This window comes from Lissotriton vulgaris, chromosome 9 (genome assembly GCF_964263255.1).
Source record: "Lissotriton vulgaris chromosome 9, aLisVul1.2, whole genome shotgun sequence".
In the NCBI taxonomy this organism is placed as follows: Eukaryota; Metazoa; Chordata; class Amphibia; order Caudata; family Salamandridae; genus Lissotriton; species Lissotriton vulgaris.
Genome location: NC_141697.1, coordinates 22,650,716 through 22,672,984, shown reverse-complemented (window position 1 = coordinate 22,672,984; position 22,269 = coordinate 22,650,716). Strand labels below are relative to the sequence as shown.

General features: G+C 43.6%; 1 protein-coding gene across 1 annotated transcript in view; it reads left to right on the top strand.

Annotated features, from left to right (window-relative positions):
* Positions 1–22,269, top strand: part of CFL2 (cofilin 2) — a 229,504-nt gene that overhangs the window by 119,555 nt on the left and 87,680 nt on the right. The window contains exon 2 of the mRNA XM_086936947.1: positions 5,468–5,775. Within this exon, the coding sequence (XP_086793073.1) occupies positions 5,468–5,775 (308 nt within the window). The remainder of the gene's footprint in view (positions 1–5,467; positions 5,776–22,269) is intronic.

Genomic DNA, 22,269 nt, shown 5'->3' with positions numbered 1-22,269 from the left:
TGACCTAAATATTGTGTTCTAAATATCATTTTTAAATATCTTGCCGAATTGCATTTAATTACAGCAAAGGTACTGTTTTTTTTGTTTTTTATTGTTCAGTTCAAAAAACATGTTTGTGCACGCAAATCAATAATTAAATCATGATGCAGATATATTTCATATAATCACAGAAAAGAAAAGAACTACATAATATCCCGGAGGTTAAATGTTAATCACAGCGATTTATCCATGTGATGTAACATAGGCCCCCATATTTGGGCCTCCAACACTTTTTTGTTCATAGATTTAATACTATAAAGCCTGTATTCCAAATTAAAACCATTATAAAATTTTGTACGCCACATTTCAAAAGATGGTGCTTCTGGTTGGAGCCACATAGTAGCAATACATAAACGCGCAACTGCCATGAATATAAGGTATCTAAGTGGATAACATACCTATGGGGTTTGTATCTTTTCCCCCACTCCTGTCAACATCACGTCTCTAGAAATAATCACTTGTACCCCTGTAATGTACGTCAAAAATTGTGAAATATCTTCTATAAGATGATTTAGGCCTATACAGTCAAAGAAAATATGTACTATATCTGCATCATCAGACTGACAACGAAAGCATTTCCCATCATAAGATCCCCCCCTCTGCATTTTGGCAGGGGTATGATATAAATTAAACAAAGTTTTATAATGTTGTGTATGCAGATTGGCTGTCAGTATAACTTTGGCAGTTATATCAATAGATAGTTGCACATATGTTCTTGTAGTTCCAAATCTTTCACGCCACTTCGCGTCATGTCGCCTTATATCATCAGACTGAGTCTCAATCAAGATTTCATATATAGTCCCAATCCTAGCCCTTTTTTTACAGCCTCTAATAGTACATGCAATGTTACACCTTATTGCCTTTGATGCTTAATTAGATAATCGTGAATTTGTAAAAAAATTAAAAAGTCAGGTTTGGCTAAGTTATACTGTTGAGCCAATTCAGTAAATGAAACCATTATACCATCTTTATACAAATCGCCTAGCTGTTTAACCCCCTGCACCCACCACCTATCCATTCTTGCATCCCAGAAAATACCGGGAAATAATTCCGTGGTGTTTAATGGTGTATAGTAATTTATACGGCCTAATGATATCAATTTACGAATCGTCTTCCAGGCTTTATATGCTGCATTATATATTTTAAAACGCGTTCTCTTGAAATAGCTGGGTTCTATGAATTTAAGTAAAACCTTACTAGCAGGAGCCTCCATCAACATCTGATATATATTAGGAGCTTCCCCCTGTTGAACTTCTACTCCTACCACTAAATATTTCATGCTTTGGAGTAGACAAGCTAAATAATACCAGGAAAAATTCGACACTGCCCATCCTCCTCGTTTTAATGGTAGCGTCATATACCTAGAAGCCCGCCTCGGTTTCTTCTGACCCCATATAAACTTATCAACTAAAGTCTGTAGCTGAAGTAATTGAGAGCGTTTTAGCTCTAATGGAACTGTCCTAAAATAATACATTGCCTTGGGTAATATACACATTTTAAGTATGTTACACCTACCTACCATTGACAAACGTAGACACTCAGCCCGTTTCAGTTGTTGCCGGGCCGACAAAACTATATCTCTCCAATTGAGATCCACTACCTCTTGGAGCGCCATCCTGATCTTAATGCCCAGATACCGAGCTTCATGCGTAACTCGCGGTTCTCCTAAGCACAGCCCTTCAGTACAAATGATCTGGGTTTTGGATACATTTAACTTATATCCAGCCTCCTCACCATATTTCTGAGTAAGATTCTCAACTTCCCTTACTGCCTGTTCTGGATCTGACGTTAATAAAGCAATGTCGTCAGCGTAAGCCAGGACACGTACTTGATATTGTCCAATAACCATTGAATGTATTCTTTCAGTCACTTCCAACAAAGTTAATAATGGATTAATGTAGATAGCAAAGAGGAGGGGCGAGCAAGGACACCCCTGCCGTGTTCCGCAAGTAATATTCACATAAGATGACTCACTGCCCATAGTACAGATTTTAGCCCGGGGTCTTTTGTACATTGTCTTTATAGATGTTATGAAGTTTGATCCAATTCCCATCTTTTCCTATAGAGCCCAGAGAAAAAGCCATGAAACACGATCAAACGCTTTTTCAGCATCTAATAGGATTATACCCATGGGTTCTTGCTGTGACTTGCATAGTCTATAGTTGCTATCATCCTCTGTATATGATTAACTGTACTGCGTCCTGGTATAAAACCATACTGATTCTTAGATACTACCAGGGATATTACTTGGGCCATTCTAGTTGCTAAAATTTTTGAGTACAGCTTACCATCTGCGTTTATTAATGATATGGGTCTCATGATGGTGGAAGCTGCGGTGGCTTGTCTTTTTTTTTTTTTTAAACCACGATATTTGCATTATCCCAAGAGGGCGGTGGGTCTCCTACTTGTGCCTCTAAAAAGGTAGCCAGCATATCTTCTTTAATGATGGGGAAAAGTATCCGATAAATCACCAGCGGTAATTTACCAGGCCCAGCCGCTTTCCCTGTAGCCAAGGACCTTCGCGATTCCACTAATTCCAGCTCTGTTATTGGACTTTCCAATGCTTCTCTCTCTTCCTGTGAAAGCTCGGACACCTCCAGTGTATGTACAAACTCTTCTATATTATCCTGCTGCACCGCGTCTTGCAAGTAGAGCTCTTTGTAAAAGGAGTAAAAGACCTCCAATATCGCTTCTCGAGTGTCAGCAGTACCCCCCTTCCGTCTTCTAAAGCAACTATTCTTTGAGCAGGTTGCTTCCCCCGCAACCTTTGAGCTAAACAACGTCCAGTCTTCTCACCATATTCATATGTTTCCTCTTTATAAGTTTGATTTTGGGCCGATATATCCTGAGACCAAATCCCATTAATTCGAGCCTTACAACATGCCATCTTTGTTTATGCAGCCTTGGGATCAGCCTGTTCTCTAACAATTTGTATGAGTTCTTGTTCAGCTGCCCTTAACACTGCTAACAGTCCCAACATTTGTTCCTTCTGTATCTTTTGCTTCCTCCAACCATAACTAAGTGTCTCTCCCCTGAGTCCAGCTTTCAATGCTTCTTAAACCATTGGTTGTGTGACTGAGCCTCTATTACTCTCTAGAAACATTTTTGCCCAGTTTTTAAAATGAGTAATGTACTCGGGGTCACATAACAGCTTCTTGTTAAAAGTAAAAGATCTATATTCTTTTACAGGACTGAAACTAGTAAGATCAGCTAACACTGGACCATGGTCCGATGTTATACGTGGCCAAACCTCCATTTTAGCATCGAGCATCAATGACCGGGGAAGAAAAACTTAGGCCCACATGCATCAAGCATTTTTGGAGTCGCAAACGGAAAATGCTTTTTGAGATGCATCATGCTTTTTTAGAAATCACAACTTTTTTGCGATTTCTAAAATTGCAATAGCATTTCAGAAATCGCAATTTTGCGATTTCTAAAATGCTATGCATCATTTGATTTCAAATTGCGAAGTTTGAAATTGCAAGTGCAAATTACCACGAAGTTGAACCTCGTGGTAATTTGCGAAATTGTTTAAAAAAGCACAAACATGCATTTTTTAAACTGTAAAGTTACAGACACACATGTCCTTAGGACATGTGTGTCTGTAACTTATACTCAAAAGTACATTTCATGGGTGAAGGGGGGGGTCATTTGGACCCCCCTCTACACCCTTGAAATGCATTGCTGAATTGCGATTTCAAATTGCGAATTCGCAATTCCCATTCATTCCTATGGGCATTTTAGCCCATAGGAATGAATGGGAATTGCGAATTCGCACTTTGCTAATCGCATAATATTTGAGAATCGGTAAAAATTGCGATTTTTACCGATTCTCAAATATTTTGCGAAAATGTACATGCATCCCATTTTGCATTTCCTAATTTGCGATTCCCTAAAAATCGCAAATTAGGAAGTGCAAAATGAAACAATGATGCATGTGGGCCATAGTCCAGCCGTACAAACTTGTTGTGTGGATATCCAAGTAGTCACACAATCACACACATTGTATTCCAGCATAACCAATTAGTATATTGTCATATGACTAGTATGTCAGCAGTACAAATGTCACATTTCTTGTTTTCAAACAGGAATTGCCACACACCTTGTAACTGAGCAGTACAGAGCAATCTTGTCACGCAGGTGTAATAACCTGCTTCTAGCCAGTAAATAGTAGGCGTTCTCTGAGATTACCTCTTAGTCAGAAAGGGCTTCCATCTCTGTTCACAGATATCTAGAGAGACCAGATATCCTGGAAAGCTTCTGTATTTTTGAACTTATAGAACTCTGCAATATTATTATTAATTTATAAACCGTTACCCCATCATTATTGGGTACCAAATACAAAGATTGCTTGTTAAGTAATGTTTCATGTATTTGTAAAGGGCACTATCATCCCTGAGGGTATCCTAGTTCTAAGCAGGTGTGTGTGTTCTAGCCCTGCCGAGGGTAGGTTGGTGAATTGAAATGCCAGGTCTTAAGCTTATTGCGGAATTCAAGAAGAGAGGAGAGGCTCTGATGTGGATTGAGAGGTCATTCCATGCTTTTCAAGCAATGTAAAAGAACCCCCGTCCTTCTGATCTGGGTCTGTTTAGGTGTGGGATGTGTGCGAGTAAGAGTTCCGTGCAGTGAAGGTATCTAGGTGGTTGGCGGAAGGAGATACCAATGTTCAGGTAGGTGAGCCCTTAGTTGTGCTTAGTTGTGTAGTGCCTTGAATGTACACGAGAGGAGTTTGAAATGGACATGTTGTGTACCGGGACCCAATGTAGCTCCCTGAGGTGTGGTGTTAGAGTTCTGTGTAGTTGATTGAGGATGAGGCTGGCTGCCGAGGTCTGTATGTTTTTGTAGCCTTCTAGTGAATTGCTTAGTGATCCTGGCGTAGAGGGTGTTCCCATAGTTCAAATTGCTGGTGACTAGAATGTGGGTGATGGCGTTTCTGATGTTGCTTGGGACACATTTGAATATTTGCCTCAGCAGCATCTTCAGAGTGTGGAAGCAGGCCATGTGTCCAGTTTGCTGTCGGTAATGATTTCGAGGTCTCTGGCGTGGGTGTGGTCTTGAGGTTGGCTGGCCACCTGCTGGAGTCCTTGGATTCTTACAAAGTAAACTCATCGTAGAGAAATATCTATTGCATATTCCACTGTCATCACATGGTTAGATGCAAGTTACTTTTACATGTACAATAACAAAGAAGATAAAAGTACCTATTCAAAAAGAATCAGCAAAAAAGACAAGGCTCCACAAAATGCACCCATTGACAACAAATTCTTCAATATCTACTACCAGTAACTTTAACTCCAGGTCTTTTTGATATCCTGTGTTTTGAGGTATATGTCAAATCATGCTGTGGGTCTTCTAAGCGTGCTAACTAGAACTTCCCTTCTGATATAACACCTTTCCCTAAATGAGTGACATTGACTTCTGTTTGCAGGCGTCGGGTGTCGCCGTTAACGACGAAGTCATCAAGGTCTTCAACGAAATGAAAGTGAGGAAGTCCTCAACGCCAGAGGAGGTCAAAAAGAGGAAGAAGGCTGTGCTCTTCTGCCTGAGCCCAGACAAGCGAGAAATCATTGTGGAGCCTGAGAAGCAGATCCTGGTGGGCGACATTGGATGCACTGTGGAAGACCCCTACGGGTCCTTTGTGAAGCTGCTTCCACTCAACGACTGCCGCTATGGACTGTACGATGCTACATATGAGACGAGGGAATCCAAGAAGGAAGACCTGGTCTTTATATTCTGGTGAGTGTTGGGGGTTTTGGGTAAGCACTATCAGTGTCAATCTCCAATTCCATTTGATATCGGTGCAGGAAGGGTCAATGCTAAAACACCACAGGAAGAATTACTTATAAACAATATCATAAAAATACATATATAAAACTAACATTGAACTTTTCTGTGGTCCCATGAGCAGAGATGATAAAAAATCCTTCTAACGCCCATGTTTTCATCTCGCTCAATATAATAAAGGTTGAAACTGCAAAAGGTCCATCGAAGGCGACTGCACTCTGATACATGAAGTGGCTTTGGGGCAAGTGAAATATGCTTTCTTGTCATCGGGCATGTTCCTTTATTACATTTTTTTAAAAAGCTGAGTTTTTCTAAAAACATGTGCGAATGAACTGGGCCTTATTTCAAGATTGGTGGATACGAATCTCTGTCAAAATGTGACTTCTATCCGTCCTCCATTCTGCAAATGACGTAGCTTGTAATACAGCGGATGGAATATCTGCCATATTTGTGATGGAGCATCCTGCCACCAAACTCCAAATAAGAGTCTTAGGCCCCCATTGCAAGTTTGGGGTATTTACTAAATGTGGTAAATACCACTACCCAGGGTAAATCTTCCTGTTCTGAGTTTTTATTTCAATGGGAACACGCAGAATCGTTATTTAACACATCTAGTTTTCTCATATACATTTCGGCATGTTTCACCTGCACTGATATATATTCTGCTTATGCCAGAATAGTCCACAGTATTCAATTATGCAATTTTTTCAGTGATTAGAAAAAAATACCAACACCATAGTGTACGTTCTCGAAAAGAATGGTTTGAAATCAATAGTGTTTAAAAAAGTGTGCTCAGAATCCCAAATTCCAGGTCTGCACATCTGGGCATACATACCCTTCCCACTTAGGGCGGCAATTACAATTGCAAAAAGAATGTATGATGGATGCCCAGACGTGGATCCCAGGCTCACTGTGCCGCCAGATTCAAGCTGGCCAGGCTGATGAGGGATGATACCCCCGAAACCGGTCCAGGGAGGACCTGGCCTGGCAGTTCGGGCTGGACGGTTCCCAGCAGGAACAGGGTCAAGACTTTACATAGAGCTGGGTCTAAAGTGGAATGGCGTGGTGTGCAAAAAACGATGGATTCAACCCAGATATGTGACTGGGGTGAATGTTGGATTTGCTCAGCATTCCGTCCATCATCTGTTCTTTTTTCAATGCGATCTGCCCATTCTGTGGAAAAAGAGCAGTGAAGGGTGTACATTCAATGTGTCACTTGTCCTCGCACATTACATTCTACCAAAGAATGAGAATTCTGTAAAATAATGAAAAGTCACGTAGAACGTTAAAGGATCATGAAAGAGTTCAGAGGGAAGACAGAAGAATGAAGGAGGTTCAGAAGGCGCTCGACAGAGCCACCAGAGAAGCAGATCCTTCCTCAGCTACTCTCCCATCATCCTCTAAGGACTCCAAGAGAGCGAGATCCAGGGAAGGAAAGAAGCACAGGAGGCACAAGCATTGGCAACATGCGTGCCATTCCCTAATGCCATTGATTGGATAAACAGCGGACACATGTATGGTGGCTCCCAGTGCCAAGGCCCTTATCAGGACGTCACTTCCACTTGCATCGCTCATTGCCGCTGTCAGGCTGTCAACAAACTCCTAACCGTCACACTCGTACACGTGCGACAATTCTGACTGTTCCTGGCCCCCCAAACCTATGAGAATGGCTTTGGCAGCAGGTATTGGTCATTTTTTAAAAATGTATATTGAATTAATAAACAACCGTTGGTGTGCTGGTCTCCAAATTAGACAAACAGCGCCCCCATGTGGCAGACTGTCATAAGTGCCGGTGTTGGCAAATAAGTGCTATGCCGTGCAACAGAAACCACCGGCTCAAATTAAACACTGACATTTTCAAGGCAGATATGGCTTCTGGTAGGATGTCAGCATCAGAAAGGGGGCACTGTTCAACACAAGAGACACTTCTGCTAGAGCGCGCAGTTTTCCCCAGGTCACCCGGGTTACCAATTCTCTAACACGCACTGGGCCCTTGGCGTGAAGAACACATTAATTTCGTTTGGGTGAAACTGGGTGAGGATTTCTCCCCCTGCACGCTGCTAGGAGTAATCAAGTTTGGATTTACCTCTGCTTACCATGCACCCGACTTACCACAGGCGCAATTCCTTGATGGACCTGGAGCTGTTAAGGAAAAGTAGACAGGCCTAACATCCAATACACCTTAAAATCCGTAAAATACTTTCCACAGTTTTGTAAAATGACCACAGACACCTGAATAAGTTCGAAATTTTATATAAGAATTCAAAGTGAAGAAGCCAAGATAATAAGCGATACACAGAGTAATATATCAAACATCAATATCAGTACCAATAGATAACTTTGCACAAAAAATATGACCATTTAGAATATATGGGAAACTACAGGGAGAAGTTTAGCACATATTATTCACTGCAACTTTATACTAGAACATAGGAAAGGGATGGGACCTAGAACATGTACTTAACCTAAGTACTTGAGCTATTCTTGCTAAGTTCACTGCAAACCACTAAAGGAAAGGGGAAAAAACGGGAACATGCTATGGTTTTATAAAATCAATGAGTTTCTAAAGGATGGGGGGAGAGAAGGAACCAACTAAAATTCAGTCATATATATTTGCAATGGCAATAGAGCAATAACACAGGTAAGAATACTTTTACCTGATTCAGATATAAGAGAACGAGAGAGAGAGAGAAAAAGAGATACGCAAACCCACAATCTATATTTACCTAATTCAGATTGAAGACCAACCCTGGCCACGGGTCAGTTGGGAAGACGGGGACAGGGACCCTCAGAAAAGGAATGCCAGAATGCGAGCAGGTACAGCTCACGGACAGTAAGGACAGGATACCCCTCAGGTTCAGGTCAAGGACTGGGCCTCCCAGGGTACGACCAACACCCACAGCTTCGGACAGCAACGCCTGCGTTACCCCCTCCTGCAAGTAATCCGCCAGAAACCCCGATTGGATTTTCGAATTCCCCAGCAAAGTGCTTCGCCAGCACTTAGGATTTTCCACCCCTTAGGAGATTGTGGAAAGTATGGACAAAGTGCTCCGCAGCACTTTCAGAATGAGCACCTATTGAGATCGTAGGGTCAGTGACAGGTCTGCTACTCGGACAAGTCGGACAATTTTCCTAAGCTAAACTAGGGTAATTATACAGTTTGGGGACCCTTAGACCACCCATTATTGTTGCAAGTGACAGTTTCCCACATTGTGATTGGTCAGGAGAGGTGGTGCGGTCTTTACCACCTCCTAGAATTCAGTTTCACATGATTAAATATGCAATTTTGAATACCCACCCCTCAGGTTCACGTTCCCATGCATAGAATACAGCAGTACAGGACAGTTTTACAATAGGTAGCAACAGTATTGCTTCTTTCAAGGTAAGACTCCGTATTCCCAGCGAGGTTCCCAGGCGCATTGTGCTTCAGGAGCCAGCTGGCTAGGTTTAGCTTCTGCGCAGTTGGAACTTTCTCCGGTCAGGTGACGGTGCCCAGCAGAGCTTCAAGTATGGCTCCGCTCATGAATACCCAGCCCAAAAAGACGCGGTACATGAAAAGTAAGCGAAAACAAATTAAAATCATACATAAAAATGATCGCACTGTATACCAAGCTAAAACTTAACCAACCCTTACTTTATAATGACTATAGCGTTAAAGATTAATGCGAAAGAATAGATAGGCTAAAAGCTGCTGCAGTAAGCAGAGAGCGTGGTAAGAGACAAGCGGCCATATTTAGCATCAATGCGCATGAGCACAGAATCCCTCCAGAATGCGAGTGCGTCACATCACATGGGTATGACCGACGCATGCGCAGACTGAATTGCGGCAAAGCAGCCATTTTCAATGCAAGCTTCGTTAGTACGTGAAAAGACAAACAAGCAAGCATCCTAGGGACACCCGCGTGTAGGGGAAAACACTTTACAAATGACGAACAATGGTGTTAATATTATTATGAAATTCAGACAAGGGTTTTGCATACGAGCAAGGCGCTATACGTGCGAATCCTTGCTCCATCAATCCCCTCTTTGATGATATTTACTATCATCACTACATGAAGGAAACAGATGCCAACTTTTCTCATTCATTCATATCGTCCATTTCGATTTCAATAAACTTATTGTTTAGTTTTCTTTCAGCTTCCCTATGAGAGTGGTGATTTTTCGCCTTTTTATAAATTGCACTCTTCAGTTCTTCTAATTCTAACTCATCAATGTTTCTTTTCACCCCCCTCGGATTGACTGTATATTTCTTTTTACACTTTTGACATTTGCAGCAGATAAAAATGATCAATACAATCGCACCTATTATAACTATTGGCATCAGTATTTTCCACAAAATATTTCTACCTAAGTTAGTAAACCAACTACCTATAGAGGAGAGACCTCCAGTCAGTCTCGTCCAGGCACTGTCAACCTCTAATGGTTTGAGTTCCTTTTCCAAATTAGTTATGTTCCTCACATATTGTTTTAATTCGATACTCTTATCAGGAATGTAGGTGCAACAATGTTGCGCTCTCAGCATTCTACAGACTCCGCCCTCTTTTGCTAATAGGGTGTCAAGGGCAAGACGGTTTTGTAAAACCATTGATCTGATCGCAACCATTTCAGTATTGACCAGCAGAAAACCAGCAGCAGTGTCCGTTGATAACCGGTCCACTACTGTAGACAATTTGCAGATTCTATGGGTGTTCAGAACTACCCCCATTCCAGGTATCAGTGCACTAAAAATATCACCTACAATTTCGCCTACACTTTCGCGTCTACTACGCACTAAGCCATTAGTTTCATCATCGCTTCCAGCTGCGTTATTCACATGGTATATTTTCGGGAAAACAATGCCAAAGTAGCAGCTTCCATACCAGTGATCCGGCAAATTGAAATAAGCCTTGTTCCCACATATATAATATATTCCGGGAAACACAGGTTCTGACCCGTTTTTGAAACCCCAACCTCCAATTACCTTATAATTATGTTCACACTCGCTGGAACCGATGAATACATTGTTATAGTACTCTGTCTTTTCCCTATGGATACAAAGTTTCCCCTTTCTTTCAAAATCCAGCAACAAGGCAGGACTGGCTTCGCCTTCTGAGGTATTATCCATGTGCTCAGCCCACCTAGGGATTCTATCCTTCTCGTCATTTGCCTTCTTCTGAAACTTTTCTCTCCTTCTGTCTGCCATCTTTATAAACATCTTTTCCTGCTCTTGCAGAGAACAGGTCAGATTGTCTTCTTTTGCTTGATCTAAGTCTATGTTACCTATAGTCAGGAAATATTCTCCCATATAGCGGGTCACGTCACTTGTAGTATGTACACGGTTCAAATGTCTTCTAATGGGAAGTTCAGAAAATACTACGTCCTCATTTGAATAATAGTACTGCAAGGTGCTTCTATAGAACAAGCTAGCCAATATACTACAGGATATTCCATAGGTCAAAGGTAGATGGTGGTATGTCACGCCTTCAGCCACTGAGGTTGGTAGCTTCATGCAGACATAACAGTCCTCTATTTCCATAGCCTCTACATAATGCACTAACAAGTTAGCAAAAACATTTAAATGCGTCCTGTTCTTCATTTTGTGAAAATGTAGTCCATCCTCATCTGGTGCTTCTAAATCAGGTCGTGTGTGTGTCAGTCCTACTCTTTTGTCGCGTCTTTCTAGTCTTCGTGGTGTTTCTGCAGTCTGTACAACCCCTACATCTACTGCTTCGGGTTCAGTAGGGGACAAGTTTGGATCTCTACTTATCATAAAAGGTAGAAAAACTGTTAGTCCTATCCACATTACTATTAGCATAGCTACACTACACAAGCATATCTTACAACAGGTTTTGAGACACCCACACCGGGATCTCCCAGAGACACTCGGATCAGACATTTTTAGCTTACAGGTGGCTTTTGCTACCCCTCTTCGTTCCTTTGTACCAAAGGCTCACTTCAGGGGTTCTCTTACGGAGGGTCTTCGTCCGAACTCCGATCAGCAATGGACTCGTTGTCACTGTTGCCACTGTGGTGTGGTTCGTCAATTTCTTCCAACACAAAGTACGTCCACTCAGGGCTCCGATACAGTCGGTTCTGTTTCTTTACTCTGTCGCTCTTTCTCAGCGATTTGCCTTGGGCTGCACTTCTTTCACTTTGAGCCCTTTTTCGGTCTTTATCGTTTTCTCCGACTGTCTTTAATCTGAGCCTTAGTCTCTTGACGTATCGGGGTTCACTTCTTCCTCCGTGCCTCCCAGTGGTTGAGGAGACTTCGCCTTCCTCGTGTACTCTTTTCACTTTTTGATGTGGCACTTCTGTTTCCCTGCCTGTCTGACTAGTTCCAGGTCTTTCGTCTATTTCTTCTGCCTGGTCCCTATTCTGTCCCTGCTCAGATTCAAATCGCACTTTCTTTTTATTTCTGGTTACTGTTGTTTCCGTTGTCTGAGCACTTTGATCTAGTTCTATCTGTTCCTGTTCATGCTCTTCGATCTCTTCGTTTTCTTCTGCATGAACGTCAGCTCTAACTTCTAACTGTCCCTTTCTCGGCTCCGGAGTTTCAGGAGGAGTCTCGAGATCTTGATCTGACCCTACTTGGCCTATGTCCTGATCAGGTGTGTTGTGGCTTTCGTTGACCTGACCTTCTCCTTCTACTCCTGACTCACCTGGACTATCCCACTCACTGTCTAAGTAGGAATATTTCCTTGTTCGTATTGGATCATGAACTGGTTCGTCGGCGGGATACCATTCAACGTCTCGACTTGTGCTCGGCAGTTCGATGTCAGCTAGTTCCGGACCTTCCTCCTCGGAAGTCTCTTCAGCTGTGCTGCCTTCAGCTCCAGTCGCGTTTTCTCCAGATACCCGCTTTGTGTGGCTGGCGTGGATCCACTTCGGTACACCAGCGCACTTCACAGCAGTGGTAGTGACGAGGATCACTTGTCGTCGCTTTCCCCACCTTGGCTTCAAGCAGCTGCTCCGGGTGTGTTTCTTTAACACCACCCAGTCTCCTGGCTGCAGGTTGTGTGCTGGAGTCTTTGGCCACTCGTCTTCAGTCTCTCCAATCTGCTGAGAGAGAGAACGCACTTGGTCACCCAGCTGCTTGCAGTATTCTAGCACCATATCATCAGAAATGCTTAGCAGTTTGTTTCCGGGTACCCATGCCTGGCGCATCACTCTTCCCATCAACACTTCATGGGGACTCAGGCCAGTCTTTCGATTCGGGATACTTCTCAAACTCATCAGCACCAGGGGTAAAGCTTCTATCCAGTTCATTTTTGTGGAATCACACATTTTTCCCAGTCTGGACTTCAGAGTGCCATTTATTTGTTCCACTACCCCAGAAGCCTCTGGGTGGTAGGCACAGTGCAATCTTTGCTTCATTTTGAAGGCTCTACAGAGTTCCAATAGGACATCGTTGGCAAAATGCCCACCTTGGTCTGTTTCGATCGTCTCTGGGATCCCATACCTAGGTATCAACTCCCTGAGCAACAATTTGGCTGTGGTGATAGCGTCATTTTTCTTAGCTGGATATGCTTCCACCCACCTGGAGAATAGACATACTATGACTAAGACATATCTATATCCGTTGCATCTGGGCATGGTTATGAAGTCTGCCTGTATTCTCACGAAGGGACCTACTGCCTTTCCAATAGTACTCTGCTTCACTACAGTCTTTTTTCCTGCATTGAATTGCTGACACACTAGGCACCTCTGGCAAAGCCTTTCCGCCTGGTCCCTGAACTTTGAATTATAGAACACTTGGTCAAACACCCGACACATCGCGTCTCTTCCCATATGTGTTGGCTCGTGTATCATTCTGACCATGGGGTCGATCAAGCTATCAGGCAGTACAGGCACCCCAGCCGGGTTTACCACCACACCATCTTCTCGCAACTCGCATTCCTTTGCTGCCCACCTGCCTTTTTCTTGCCTGTCTGTGGCTTGTTGTATCTCTCTTAATTCTTCCCACGTTGACACATTATCAAACAACATAAGTTGGCAGCTGGTTCCATCCCACCGGGCAATTTGTAGGGACATCTGGTGTCGAGCACAAAACTGTGCAATTTGGTCAGCGTACCTATTACCGGCAGTCACATCATCATTTCCAGATCTGTGAGCCGCACACTTGACCACAGCCAATTCTTTGGGTAATTGGATGGCTTCCAGTAAGTTATGCACTACTTTCCCATTTCGGATAGGTGTGCCAGAGGAAGTCATGAATTCTCTTTGCAACCACAATTGGCCGAAGTCATGAACAACCCCGAAACAGTACTGACTGTCTGTGAAAACAGTAATTCTTTTGTTTTTTCCCCTCTTGCATGCCCGAGTTAACGCTATAAGCTCTGCCACTTGTGCAGATTTCACCTCGCGCATGTAAGATGCCTCGACGACTCCTGTCAGCGTAACCACAGCATAGGCAGCACTCAGACTCCCACTCTCATGTCTCAAACACGAGCCATCCACAAACATTGTTTTATCCCCATCACGTAGTGCTATTTCACGAATGTCAGGACGGGGCTTGGTGCTGTATTCAGTCAGATCGATGCAATTATGTTCCCCACCCTCATCCAATTCTGCATCCAGAGAGACAGGTAACAGTGTCGCAGGATTTAGGACATTGCACCGGGAGATAGTTACATTTTCAGCACCAATCAAAATTCTCTCATACTTAGTCAGCCGACTAGGTGTGAGGTACTGGGTCTTAGTTCTAGTCAGTAGGATGACAACAGAGTGAGGAACATAGACAGTGACGGGATGTCCCATGACAATGCTCTCACTCTGTTCTAGACTGACGCAAGTAGCAGCAACGGCTTTTAAGCAGCCAGGCAGTCCAGCGGCCACTGGGTCTAAGGTGGCCGAAAAGTAGGCTACTGGTCGTCTGACTGATCCGTGCTCCTGGGTCAGGACTGAAAGAGCACAATTTTCTCTGGTGTCACAGAACAGTTCAAAGGGTTTAGTGTACTCAGGCATACCCAATGCAGGTGCGGTACATAGACAGTTTCTCAGAGTTACCCAAGCATTCATGCTCTCACTGTCCCAGTGGACGGGGTCTTCCACTCCTTTCTTTGTCATATTTATCAGGGGTCGGGCTAGAGCCGCAAACCCTACAATCCATTGTCTGCAGTAACCCACAACTCCCAAGAACATTCTCACTTCTTTCTGGGTGGTGGGCAGTTCCATTGCTTTAATTATTTTGATCCTTTCGGTAGTGACCTTCCTGATTCCCTTTTCTATCTGGTGCCCCAGATATTTTACTGAGTTTTTACAGAATTGTAATTTGTCAGGCGACACTTTATGTCCTCCTTTTCCTAGGTGATTCAGCAAGGCAATTGTGTCAGTGACACAGTCAGACTGGGTTTTAGATGCCACTAACAGGTCATCTATGTACTGCACCAAAACAGACTCTCTTGGCAGCACTAGGGATTCAAGGCACTTTTTCAGTATCTGGTTGAAAATCGATGGACTTTCAGTGTACCCTTGAGGGACACGATTCCAGACATAGATATGACTGTCAAATTCAAAACTGAAAAGGAACTTGCTTTCTGGATGCAATGGGATGGAAAAGAATGCGTGGCACAGATCGATGACAGTGAACCATTCTGCGTTCCAAGGAATCTGGTAGAGTATCACTGCAGGGTTGGGTACAATGGGACAGCAAGGCACAACAATTTGGTTTACCTTGCGCAAATCTTGCACCACCCGGTACTTCCCACTAGGCTTTTTGATCCCAATGATAGGCGAATTACAAGGGCTGCTCAACACTTCTTCTATTATGTCTGCTTCTAGCAGCCTCGTGATTTCAGTCGCTACTCCTGCCTTCACTTCTGCACTCATTTTGTACTGTCTGGTTTTGGGGTATACAGCATTTGTTTTTATTGCTATTTTAACTGGGTCCACATTTGCCATCAGGCCTACATCTTTTCCTGTGAAATCCCACACTTCTGGTACCACTCTTAGCTGGAGTTCCTCAGGTAAATCCTCAATTGTCAAGGGCTTGATATCGGCATCTTGTCTGACTAACATCAGTTTGTACAGGCCATCTTCATCGGGGGTCTGAATTTCAACGCCATTTGGTGTGCAGTAAATGGTACAACGCATCTTGCACAACAAATCACGTCCCAGTAGATTTACAGGACTGGAATCACAGACCACAAATCTGTGCATTTCCTTGAAATTTCCTATGGAAATCTCCATTGGTTCAGTTACAGGGGTACTTATTATCTGATTCGAGACTCCCACTACTTGGATCGCTTCTCCCGAGAGGGGTAGGTTAGGAACATCCACTGTTCTTACAGTAGATCTGGTAGCCCCAGTGTCCAACAGAAAGGTGACATCTCTTCCTTCAACCTTTCCTTCAATGTATGGTCCAGTCTGGTCTACCGGCAAGGAGGCGCCAAGCACGCACTCCTCATCCTCCCCTCTCAGGCCCCGTCAATCTTGATCTTCACAAAGGAAGGTATCACTTAGCAAGTACTGCGGGATGACTGCATTTCTTTCACTCTCAACCTCCCATACTTCCGCCCTCTCATTCTGCTGACCCTGACTCTTAAAATTTTGTCTAGGAGCGCGAGGTACTGGAGGTAATTTTACCTGTTGCTGGGTTTTTCTTGTCCCCTCTTTCGGCACCTGTGGATTTAAACCATTTACAGGGGCATTACCGGCCTGTAGGTGTGGACACTCGTCTCTCCAATGCCCCATCTGGCCGCACCCATGGCACGGAAACTTTTTCATGGCCTCCTCACGACTCATTTTAGGTCTGGGCTTTCCCCCCCCCCCAGAATTGGTATTCGGAACATTATTATCAGAAGTTATTTTACTTAACTGTTTTTCTTGCTGTTCGGCTAATTTCACCTGTGCCCACATCACTTTCTCCTTGAGGGCTTTCTTTTTATTTTCAATTTCATCTTCGCAGTATTTCGCATATTTCAGGACATCATCTATGGGCTTTCCCTGCCAACTGATTTTGTTATCTCGAATCCATTGTGATATTTCAGGCCTTAATCCTAACACAAATCTGTAACTGAAATGGGTCATGTCTTTCATGTCCACATTATCAATACCACTGTAAGTTTTGAATACCTGTAGTAACCTTTCGTAAAATGAATGCACTGTCTCATCGCGTTCTTGGGTTGTTCTATCTATTCGGGTCCAATCTGTCTCTTTGGCTGGCACCTTTTTCTTAAGATACTGTATGACCTGGTCATATTTCCTCATTACATCTGGTGAAGGGGCTCCCGTTCTCTCATCTCTGGGATATTCATCATTAGGCCAATCAATCTCTATTTTACATTCCGTCCACAGATCTACAGGGACCACAATATCGAAAAACCCATCCAGGTCTTTCAGCAGGCATTTCTGAACTTTTATGAAACGCTCTACCTGTCGGTACCAGTCAACTGGTTTCTCGCGTAATTTCGGGAAGTCATTTGTAAATGACACAATGTCTTGCCTGGACCAAGGGACATGGACATACTTTCCTCCCGGGACCTCCCTCATGGGACACAATTTTTCTGTTGGGGTTACTTCCTTTAATACAAATTCTGAAGATACTGACCCAGCCCTGCTGCCTTCCTTTTTCTTTGCCCACCTTGTTCTCCACTTCCCCACTTCGCCCCATTTCTGCAGGAGTTTCAACAATTCTTTTACTTGGATCTGTTTTCCCATCACATTCAGGCTTTCTAAGTCCTTGTCTGAAAAGTCCACTCTGTAGGGTTTCTGAAGAATTTTGGAGCGGCTAACATCAACTCCCATTTCTGCGGCGGCATCCATTATCTTTTCGTGGAGCACCCTAGCATTCCGGGTAAGATTTTTACTGATGAATAGTAACTCTTCCTCAGTATACGAGCTCAGGCGCTCAACTCCCACGTTCCCAGCCATCATTTCTTCTATTTCTATTCTTAATTTATATATTTCCAATGTTTTAGGTTGAGAAGTGGTCTCCTTCTCTATTTCCTTTGTCCATCTGTCTAATTCTTCAGGGGAAACTAAAGAGGCGTTCCTGATTCCAGATGCACTTTCAATCACCACTTCCTTTTGTCTAGGCTGACTTCTTGCCCCTACTATACTGGCCCTCGGCTCCCTTATGGGCAAATCCATTAAACTTCCAGATTCACACTCACTTTCCTGATCCTCATCTACGAATACTTCTTTCCTCGGGGTCTGGAAGCTAGGAGTAGGCAGTATTGGGGTGATGACAGGAGGAAGGGGACTAATCAAGTCATTTTTATACATTGGGATAGCAGGACCAATAGTTACCGGGATGGTCAAGGCCTCAGGATGGGGATGCATTTGTGCAATGGTTCTGGCTAAGTCCTCTCGCTGTCTAGTCAGGACTTCTCTCTCCTTTTCCTGCAACCCTCTTTCAGCAGAATTGCCATGCAATACCTGGGGTACTAAGGATGGATAAATACTCGGGGCAGTCGGGGCAACCAATCGAGGGGGACTTTCCCCGAATGGTTGATAATTCGGGACTATGGACTTAGGTCTGCAAAACTCATCCCTTCCCCTATGTTTACTGCCTGTAGCTGTCCCGTCTGTATCACTTTCCCTCCTACTCTGGGGGTAATTGGTAACAGAACTTTGAGAATGCACCGAATCTGATTCCGCTACATAGGGAGGTGGATCCTTCATTAACAAGTCTTCCAGGTGTTCATCTTCTACATCCCCCGTAGGTGCTAGGTGATGGGTTTTTGCTTTACATTTTCCTCTTTTCTCTTCTAATACTCCCATCATGGGAAACAGTCCTTCAGTTAACATAGACTGCCTCCACTGTTTCATTTTCTGTTCTTTGGTTGGCGTTGGAAGTCTGGGATACCACTTACTCACTCCTTTATCCATTCGGGGTTTATCTCGCTCTGCAGCCTCAATCTCCCACTCCTCCAAAGCTTCGTACTGGGTCAACCTAGGTCTAGGGTGTAATTCATTCATGCGGGTCCTTAAGTTAAACAGGATCCGACCATTAAATGTACCTTCCACAGGGAACGCCAGGACTCCGTCATCTACAGTATACTTTGCCCAATTTTCCAGCCAGATACAAGTGTGATACCCTTTATCAAACATCATGAAAGAGGCAGGGGTATTTGGCGGGGGAATGAGTACGCCTTCCCTCGTTCTAATGGGCTTGTCAGTTTTGAAAAAATTCTTTACTTTATCGGAAAACGACAATTTTCTCTTTATTCCATACATCATGTGCGGTCTACCTCGTATAAGCTGATCCTTATGAAATCCTAGGTACTTTGGATTCGGTATGAAGTCTGGATACCACATACAACTCTCCAGACTCGCTTCTAACTCGGCTTGATTAATTTTGTTTACTTTCGTGCTTCCAATGCTAGCGCGACTTTTATTTCGCGCCACCCAATCCGGTCAGAGAATACAACTACGGTCAACCAATGGGTGCGCGGCCTTTTCGCAAGACAGAGTCTCCCGTTTTCGGCACTCACCCCTCCTTCACAAATTCAGCTCCGCTACACGCCCGCTGTCCTGACCAATACCAGCGCGGCACGGAGTGACGTCAGAGCAGCTCTCCGACTGACTCCCGCCTTCACAAGGTAACGGAAACTTTTTACTCTCTCTAAAGTGCAAATGCACGTTTTAGTTAACAACACACAACGTTTGCCACTATGTCTGAGTGTTCTAAAGAGAGAAAAGACTTTTCTTTCGCTACTAGTAAACCACTTCTGTCTACTTTTCATTCACTCTGGATAGACTTCTTTGCCTGTCCCTTCACACTAGTAACATAGAACCCGTTATTCTTCTGACTCATCCACCTTGATCGGGGATATGTACCGAGCCAGGATTTCACCAGCGAACTATTTTACTTACCAGACAAGCCTCGGAGACCCTATTACTCCTTCCGTATGCGACCCTTACTAGGTGATATCACAATGAAAGTTTTATAATGGACTCGTAGCTATCATTCACTCCCGAAACAAAGGTCCTAATTAGTGCTTCCAGTTATCCTTAACCCTGCACTAATACCTCAAACCTAGTGACTTCAACAGCTAACCGGATTCTACTCACCGTTAGCTAAAATACCTCCCCGGGGATTCAGACTACACTGAACATTTACAAACAATTCTGGGTTAATTCAACATGCAGTATTTATATCAGCGATGCAAATTCATGAACATTTACATATAAAAACACATTTCAAAAATATTGTAAAAATACAGTAACAATCAGCAGCACGTTTTTGTATTAACGGTTTGTTTATGACTATCCTGCCTACCTAATCTAACTAGTCCAAACCATCCTCTGCTAGCCAGAAATTACTGCTAGAGCGCGCAGTTTTCCCCAGGTCACCCGGGTTACCAATTCTCTAACACGCACTGGGCCCTTGGCGTGAAGAACACATTAATTTCGTTTGGGTGAAACTGGGTGAGGATTTCTCCCCCTGCACGCTGCTAGGAGTAATCAAGTTTGGATTTACCTCTGCTTACCATGCACCCGACTTACCACAGGCGCAATTCCTTGATGGACCTGGAGCTGTTAAGGAAAAGTAGACAGGCCTAACATCCAATACACCTTAAAATCCGTAAAATACTTTCCACAGTTTTGTAAAATGACCACAGACACCTGAATAAGTTCGAAATTTTATATAAGAATTCAAAGTGAAGAAGCCAAGATAATAAGCGATACACAGAGTAATATATCAAACATCAATATCAGTACCAATAGATAACTTTGCACAAAAAATATGACCATTTAGAATATATGGGAAACTACAGGGAGAAGTTTAGCACATATTATTCACTGCAACTTTATACTAGAACATAGGAAAGGGATGGGACCTAGAACATGTACTTAACCTAAGTACTTGAGCTATTCTTGCTAAGTTCACTGCAAACCACTAAAGGAAAGGGGAAAAAACGGGAACATGCTATGGTTTTATAAAATCAATGAGTTTCTAAAGGATGGGGGGAGAGAAGGAACCAACTAAAATTCAGTCATATATATTTGCAATGGCAATAGAGCAATAACACAGGTAAGAATACTTTTACCTGATTCAGATATAAGAGAACGAGAGAGAGAGAGAAAAAGAGATACGCAAACCCACAATCTATATTTACCTAATTCAGATTGAAGACCAACCCTGGCCACGGGTCAGTTGGGAAGACGGGGACAGGGACCCTCAGAAAAGGAATGCCAGAATGCGAGCAGGTACAGCTCACGGACAGTAAGGACAGGATACCCCTCAGGTTCAGGTCAAGGACTGGGCCTCCCAGGGTACGACCAACACCCACAGCTTCGGACAGCAACGCCTGCGTTACCCCCTCCTGCAAGTAATCCGCCAGAAACCCCGATTGGATTTTCGAATTCCCCAGCAAAGTGCTTCGCCAGCACTTAGGATTTTCCACCCCTTAGGAGATTGTGGAAAGTATGGACAAAGTGCTCCGCAGCACTTTCAGAATGAGCACCTATTGAGATCGTAGGGTCAGTGACAGGTCTGCTACTCGGACAAGTCGGACAATTTTCCTAAGCTAAACTAGGGTAATTATACAGTTTGGGGACCCTTAGACCACCCATTAATGTTGCAAGTGACAGTTTCCCACATTGTGATTGGTCAGGAGAGGTGGTGCGGTCTTTACCACCTCCTAGAATTCAGTTTCACATGATTAAATATGCAATTTTGAATACCCGCCCCTCAGGTTCACGTTCCCATGCATAGAATACAGCAGTACAGGACAGTTTTACAATAGGTAGCAACAGTATTGCTTCTTTCAAGGTAAGACTCCGTATTCCCAGCGAGGTTCCCAGGCGCATTGTGCTTCAGGAGCCAGCTGGCTAGGTTTAGCTTCTGCGCAGTTGGAACTTTCTCCGGTCAGGTGACGGTGCCCAGCAGAGCTTCAAGTATGGCTCCGCTCATGAATACCCAGCCCAAAAAGACGCGGTACATGAAAAGTAAGCGAAAACAAATTAAAATCATACATAAAAATGATCGCACTGTATACCAAGCTAAAACTTAACCAACCCTTACTTTATAATGACTATAGCGTTAAAGATTAATGCGAAAGAATAGATAGGCTAAAAGCTGCTGCAGTAAGCAGAGAGCGTGGTAAGAGACAAGCGGCCATATTTAGCATCAATGCGCATGAGCACAGAATCCCTCCAGAATGCGAGTGCGTCACATCACATGGGTATGACCGACGCATGCGCAGACTGAATTGCGGCAAAGCAGCCATTTTCAATGCAAGCTTCGTTAGTACGTGAAAAGACAAACAAGCAAGCATCCTAGGGACACCCGCGTGTAGGGGAAAACACTTTACAAATGACGAACAATGGTGTTAATATTATTATGAAATTCAGACAAGGGTTTTGCATACGAGCAAGGCGCTATACGTGCGAATCCTTGCTCCATCACTTCGACATGGAGGCGCGGGTCAGTATTTGTTCATTCTACAGTGGAGTGTCAGAATCTCTCCATTTAGAGTTGAGGTATATGTATTTTCATTCCTCAACCCACTGTCCTCG